This window comes from Oryza sativa, chromosome 5 (genome assembly GCF_034140825.1).
Source record: "Oryza sativa Japonica Group chromosome 5, ASM3414082v1".
Classification (NCBI taxonomy): Eukaryota; Viridiplantae; Streptophyta; class Magnoliopsida; order Poales; family Poaceae; genus Oryza; species Oryza sativa.
Genome location: NC_089039.1, coordinates 7,055,862 through 7,063,141, shown reverse-complemented (window position 1 = coordinate 7,063,141; position 7,280 = coordinate 7,055,862). Strand labels below are relative to the sequence as shown.

Genomic DNA, 7,280 nt, shown 5'->3' with positions numbered 1-7,280 from the left:
CCGGCGCCGCCTCCATCCTCGCGCCACTCCCGTCGTCCTCCGCCACCCGCGCCGCTCCCACCACCGCCGCTTCGATCCCCGCGCTTTCTCCTGCCGGCGCCGCCTCCATCCCGCACCGAAATGTAGAGAAGAGGGAAGAATAGGAGACTGATGTATGGGTCCCACTATTAAATTGGAGAAGTGTAATGGAGATGCTGTCAGAGTGAAACGTAAATTTGGTTCTCTAAATTTTTGGCAAGTAGCCCAATAGGATATTTGGAGAGTCAAAAATAGCCACTCTGTTGGAGATGCTCTAGACCATCTTGCCGCTGCTGCTGCTTCTCCGTAGCTAGCTTAGCTTTGGCCCAACTGCTATTGCTCGCTGCAAGGATGCAAGGCCCATGGTCTGCTAGCTGCACTAGCACTACTGCTTGCTTGCAAGGCCCAACTCCTTTCTTTTCTAGTAGTATTTTTTTTCCTCTAATTATTATTGGGCGTTACAACTTACAAGTACAGTCCACATACCGCCTCTGCTTTCAAGGAGTGCCTCCCACATCCACCGAGCATGGTCAACTCCTTGAGTTCCTCTCTTCCCTGAATCCTGAGTGTCATATTCTCTTTGGGCTCTTTCTCACCATGAGCTCGGTCGCCAACTTATCCATACACTGCGTCTGCCGAGATCCGCCTTTGCTGCCATCGCTGCTTCCACGGCTTGCTTCATCAATAGAGGCAAAAAGAAGATGCATAGTTGGCTCGACAGTAGGCGATTACAACCTGTCGATAAATTCTTCTTTACTTTTTTGCTGACTGGATGTTGAAAGTCAAGGTGACTTTTGCAAGGAGGTAGAATGAACAATTTTAAAAGTTGAGAAGGGTAAAATGGACTTATCCTTAATTTAAACCATGTTGAGCGGTGTCAATGAAGTCATACTCCTTTGGTTCCACCACGGTGCTTTTAGTTTTCCTGTGAATACCATGATTATATATGCAGCTATTATATTACATATATCACGTATTTTCGTAGTATAATCTAATTCCTCCGTTTTAATATCTTATTTGGTGAAAGATATATCCAAATTTGATTTTATCCTCAACAAACTTTTACACGCAACAGAAAAAAAAAAACACTTTGTGATGAGACAGGTCCAAAGATTCCATGTCCCATTTTCAACCCGCCATCTCTACCTCCCTTGACACATGCCATATCAGGAAGGACCCTCCGCCGGCGCCGGCCAATGGCGGCCTCCCACCTCGCTCCCGGGCGATGGCGCCCCACCGATCCAAAGATCCAACAAAATGGCCACCGGATAAGCTCGCGACACCGCCGCGGCCAATGGCGCCACGGCACACGTACGCACGTCCGACCGATGCGAATGTTGCGACGACGACGACGGCGATGACAATCCCCTCTCCGAGATGGTCGCGTAACATCGATCGATCTCCTCTTCTCTTTTGCAAAAAAGGTGAGGAAGACTGTACGTGCGGATGGTTGATGCAGACCGGTCCATATGCATGTTCTGTGTAGTATTGTAGTGCAGTGGTTTTGTTTGGCCAAAGAGTATGCAGAGATGGAGTATTCTCGTAACACGATAATAGCTATAGCTGCGTGCGAGGTCGATGCATATTGGTCTGCTACTTGTCCTCTGCGATGGATATGGAGCGAGGAGTTTAGTGGGGTTTGTTCAGTTTGTAGCTAAAATTATTGTTTTTTTTTTACATGTTTTAGTGTACATAAAATTTGGTTGAGTTAGATGTGTTTAGTTCGATGTCTTCTTCTTAAATTTTAGTAGTGTTTTTATGAGAGAACTTTTAGAACTCCCAAAATTTGGATTTCCACAAATCAATTTGTACACCTTACTAAACTTTTATGGGCATTTTGGATTGGTACCAACTACCAAGTCATGCTCTACAAATTAATTTGTTAGTAGCTTCAATTCTACTCTTGAGGGGTTTTGATCGAAGCCAAATCCTTGCGATATTTCTTGCCATCAGTTCGAGCCTTTCTGGCTTTGGTATGGATGAGTTATCCTCTGATATACTCCACTACTCTCTAAAATAGGTCAATGACATGTGGACCCATGTCTCAAGCACAAGCTAAGACTGCACTACATTAGTTTCCCATGGGTACCACGGCCATGGAATTATCCACGCACATGTTTGCTCCTTTCGATAAGTAGTGTGTGTACAGGAAAGTAGGAGTACTCGCTAAAATACTTGCACGCGGTGGGTGTCTTGTAATCGGAAAATATCCTGATGTCCATAATTATCTTGCACACACAGACAGACAACCTCTTCAGTCAAACACTCAAACATGTGCGAGGACGGCGTACTCCCCGCAGCGCACTAACGTAGTCTCAAGATGACTCTCACAAGTGATGCCACTCATTCTGTCCACCAGCATAAACGGCAAAACAAGCGATATCATCCTTACCATCTTAGGGAACAAAAACGACCAATCGTTAGTTAGTCATCGCTGCAGTGAACAAACAGATAAAGAGGGGAAAAAAAAAGATGCAAACTTGTATAAACCAAAACACATTTTTCTCTGAAAACCGCCATACTTTGGTGGTAGGAGCAAGTCACCGTCAGAGTCTCCCTCTCAGCCAAACAAAGCTACAAACAAGAACAGACGCGAGCAAAGCTTGTGCATTGTTTGGTCCAGCATCGACTTTTCTCGAGAAGCCATCTCAGGAGCTTCTGGCCCTGAAAGTGACCGCCTTTGCTTTGTCTCAAACAATGCTTGGAAAGCTACTTGTAACGAGAGGATTAGAATGGGGGTAGACTTGGATTAATGATAATAATAAGTGACCTGAAAACTGACAGCACCCAAAGAGGGCATGGATTGCAAAAGCATGCGAGGATGGACTTGCCTCCTTCAGCCTTGATGATTTTTGGTTGTCATTCAAAGGGTTGGCAACCTAACTTCACACAGGAAAACCCAGATATTTTCTCAACGATTCTGTTCTCTGTTGCAACATGAGAATTCAGAAACTCCTTTTAAGGCTGACTTTAATCTTGGACTTCTAGGTATCTTGTTTGTCTTTGAACTCATGGTCATGTGCAGGAATATTATACTGGTTCAATAAGCATATTCTTTGACTATGAAAGGATTTCATAGTGCAAAGGAGAACTCCTTTCATATGTATATATTACAGCACAATCCAAGATCCACCCAAATCAAAAGGCCCCCAACCAAGCCCAAGTGTTAGCGGAATGTCATCCAAGAACACAACAATACTATACTACAATGGGAAGCCAGCTCAAATGCAGGAAAAAGAACTCTTGAGGTTGTTTCACATGTGCACCAAAGAGGCAAAAACCACTCCATGCTTCCCTATTTATACACATACTACTAGCAGTATGCATACATAACTACAAGGTAGCTAGGTGCAGTCCCTAAAAAGACCTAAGCCCATCACTAGCCAGCAACTAAAGATAATTAACCCTACATACTAATCCTTACAAGAGGCATATATATCGAAGACAATGGAGGAACTACCATCTCAAAAAGATTTAAATCTCTAGCAACCATTTGAAGCTTCTTATTCATGCCAGTTCGCATGTCCCGTGCCAGTGATGACCCTACTGTTCAAGTGGCGAGGTGGGTGACTGAACTGCTAGCCGCTCTGATACCTCGGCGAGAGATGTTAAGTTGCACTTGATCACGGCCTCGACAAAGTAGCATGTCTCGTCCTTTGTATTTCCATCAGGCACGTCCACCACAAATGATTCAATCACAAGCGTCCCTGGTCTTCCATCGATGCTCTCCGGATGGACAGTTACGATGGATGAGTAGTTCTGAAGGAGTGGGGAGACAGAAATCAGTACAAATCAAAATAAAGCTTTGACAAGTCGTAAAGATCATGAGTGCCTAGCTGTCCATAAACAAGAACCTAAAATCATTATTCTTCAATTAAGGCAACATGGTCAACTTATTTTTCAAGTAAGGTTCAAGAAACAGCAAGGCCACATGCAGACCACACTAGTAGGTCATTGCCTTTCAAGAAAGCAGACGACGTATTGGAATTCACATCGCAAATCATTAAACTGAAGCCCAAATGAAGAACAGGGAAAACAGGGTTGAGTTTCCCAGTGTCCATTTTTTCATTCTATCCCTAGTGGAAGTCAAAACTACTCATGATTATATTACTTCCTAGAAATTAGTAGGTCAAATAATGAAGCACAAGGTTATCTATCATCTGATCCAATCAAAACGATGGATGAACCAATGTGACTTCCAGAACCCATATCCATTCTAAATCTAGATAGGCATGCCATATGCAGAGGTTATAATGCCAAACATTTGCTACCAAGATAAAACAGAAAACAAGATTTCTAAAAATACTGGATTGCAGTGAGTTTATCATACTGTGGATTAGTAATTAAGAAGGCATAAATGATATACTTGCAGTGAGCCAATCATACTGGATTAGTAATTAAGAAGGCAGAAATAAGCAGAGCACATTATCTAATCTAAAAAGGGACAAAAAAAAGCAGAGCAGTAGACAGAAATGGGTATCAGTATCGAGTGGCACGAACCCTGAGGCGGTGGTCGCCGCCGACGAACTTGACGCTGAGGATGTGCTCGTCGTCGTCGAGCAGCTCGAGCCTCTCCGTGCTGGTGGTCGCCGGGAGGCCGGTCTTGACGTTGACCTCGCGCACGCTGCCGATCTCGAGGTCGCCGCCGCGCACGACGCAGCGGCTGACGAACGGCTTGTACCTCTGCGGCTGGTCGAAGCTCCGCACCAGCGACCACACCTGCAGCAGCAGCAGCGATCGATCAATCGATCAAACAATCAAATACTCCCATCACCAACAATACAATCAACCAAGCAGATGCCGCGAAGAAACAAGTCAAAACATCCCATACAATTTTGGGATCTCGAGCGGCCAAAAACACGGCGAAATTCGCACATTCAATTCGAGCTAGTACCAATCAACCGAACAAATATCTCAGGCAACAGCTACGCATCAAACCGAGCCGCACGAGCACCAAACCCAGCGCCAAAACAAAGTATAAAAAAAATTCAGATCCAAGGAGCAACCACCGAGCCAAGTAGCCAAACCAAACGCAACCAATCGAACAAACACCAAACGAAGAACAGAAAAAAAAAAGAGGATGGAAGGCGTCGTGAGTCGTGGAACTCACGAGGTGAACAGGAGCCTTGATGTGCTTGACGAGCGCGGAGCTGCACTGGTGCTCGCCGGGGGCGTGGCTGTGGAGCCTCCGCATGTGCTCCGCCTCCGCCGCCGCCGCAGCCCCCGCCGCCACCGCTCCTCCCCCACCCCCACCCGCCGCATCATCCCCGACCCTCCAACCTCCTCCTCCCACAAGCCCCACCATCCCTCCTCCGATCACCCGCCGCCGCCGCCGCCGCCGCCGCCGCGACTAGTGGCTGCGCTTCCTCCTCCTCGTCGTCGTCGTCGGCCTCGCGTTTGCTTGGCTCGCCTCGCTTGCGGCGAGAAGAGGGTAGCGGTGGGTTGGGTTTGCTTACACACGCACACACACGGGCGGGTACAAAAATCTGCGGGAGGGGAGGAGGGGGTGGTGGGGCCCACCCACGAGTTATCCATGCGCGGACCCCGAGGGGGCGGGAGGGGTGGGGAGGGTGCGTGCGTGAGCCCGGTGCATGGACCGGAGGGGTCGTTTTTAAAGGGTTTGCTTAGCCGCGAGGGCACCCATGATATTTCTGTTAAAGAAAAATAATAGGGGGTTTGAGTTGTTTGTTTTGGTTTTGTTTTTCGTAGTAGGTTAGTCGGTGGGTAACTTGGAAAATATCTTTGGCACCATGAGGGGGAGCACTAATGTCCAAGGTAGTGGTGTTTTTATTTGCATATAGTATTAGGGTGTCAACTTGGATGGGTGTATATCCTAGTGGCATAAGTTGGATTCAGAATGTGCCACCTTTCTAAAAAGATCCTTTTGTAGCTTCATTTAGAAAAAGATAGATTAGTACTATCATATTTATTGGGTGTGATTAATTTGGAATTTTTTGGAATGGTAAATATTGAAATTATCATTTTACAAGGCATATGCTAATTTTAAAATGTCAAATGGAGTAATTATGACTTAGTGATTTGTCAAATTATAAGTATATTTAGTATAAAAGTATATACTAATATATTCATATTTCAAAGTGTTCTTTATATCATATTCTAGGTGATATACAGACTTATATTAGAATTTTATTGATCATATTAACTTTTTCCTATTTTGTAACAAATCTAAGCTACAATGGACCATATAAAAAAGTATAGAGTAAATTTTGTTACAATGATTAAACTATCACAAAACTATAGATTTAAGACTGTATATCGCAAAATTATATATTTAGCAATAAAATTATCACGGAACTACATATTCAAGATAGAGTTTCATAAAACTATAAATTAAGTAGTAACTTGAGTAAAAAAAACTTAAGTTTTAGTATCAATTTAATCACAAAACTACAACTTTATAGCTCCAACATGACGGTAATGCTAGGGATTAAAACTCTACAACTTATAGTTTTGTGATACCTTCAATATTAAAATTTGTAGTTTTCGATACTTAACCTTAAACCTATAGTTTCATGATAAAATTATCGCTAAATTTATAGTTTTGTAATATAACATCTTAAATCTACTTTCCCCATCCTATAGTAAGTTCATTGTTGCCTTTTTTTTCCGTTTGTCTCAAAATAAGTTCACTCTTGAATAGCCATTGCACTAAAGTTTGTGAAAGTAGAAGATAAATTTATTTATAGTAGATAAAGTAGGGAATAATTAGATTGAAATTTAATAAAGTGGGAGTAATCTAGTCTTTTTTTTATTGGTATGTCTGAGATAGGTGAAAAATGAGGTTGTTTTGGGACGGAGGAAGCATAGTTTTAGATAGTTTGATTAAAATACCTATAATTTGCAAAATTAATTCAAAAAGTATAATTGCTTAATAGGAACATAATTCTGATTATAAAAGAAATGTACTATGTAAGGAAAAATCACTAGAATTCCCGAGGGTTTCTCAAGAGATGTTAAAGGGCCTGGTTGTCAGGCCGACAGCTACTTCCTCCGTTTCACAATGTAAGACTTTCTAGCATTATTCACATTCATTTAGATGCTAATGAATCTTGATATATGTATGTGTTTAGATTCATTAACATCTATATATATATATGTGCAATGCTAGAAAGTGTTACATTGTAAAATGGAGGGAGTATTATTGTGCTACCGTTGCATTTGGATACTATTGGCGCCGGCCGTGGTGTAGCCGCAAAACCAATGATTGAACATGTCTAATGCAAACATAAAATTGACTATGT

The 7,280-nt window shown here is 43.1% G+C and overlaps 1 protein-coding gene across 1 annotated transcript; it reads right to left on the bottom strand.

Annotated features, from left to right (window-relative positions):
• Positions 1-3,039: 3,039 nt before the first annotated feature.
• LOC4338104 (abscisic acid receptor PYL5-like) lies at positions 3,040-5,472 on the bottom strand. Its single transcript, NM_001420276.1, has 3 exons — positions 5,129-5,472; positions 4,519-4,737; positions 3,040-3,777 (listed from the first exon to the last, which is right to left on the bottom strand). Exons 1-3 carry the CDS (start codon positions 5,321-5,323, stop codon positions 3,562-3,564), a joined length of 630 nt encoding a protein of 209 aa, NP_001407205.1. The 5' UTR covers positions 5,324-5,472; the 3' UTR covers positions 3,040-3,561.
• Positions 5,473-7,280: the final 1,808 nt, after the last annotated feature.

Excerpts from the sequence above, each read along its gene's own strand:
- LOC4338104 (NM_001420276.1), bottom strand. The coding sequence starts at position 5,323 with ATGGTGGGGCTTGTGGGAGGAGGAGGTTGGAGGGTCGGGGATGATGCG. Across the intron at positions 4,738-5,128 it reads TCAAGGCTCCTGTTCACCTC|GTGTGGTCGCTGGTGCGGAG; the intron begins GTGAGTTCCACG and ends CTGCTGCTGCAG. Across the intron at positions 3,778-4,518 it reads GCGGCGACCACCGCCTCAGG|AACTACTCATCCATCGTAAC; the intron begins GTTCGTGCCACT and ends CCACTCCTTCAG.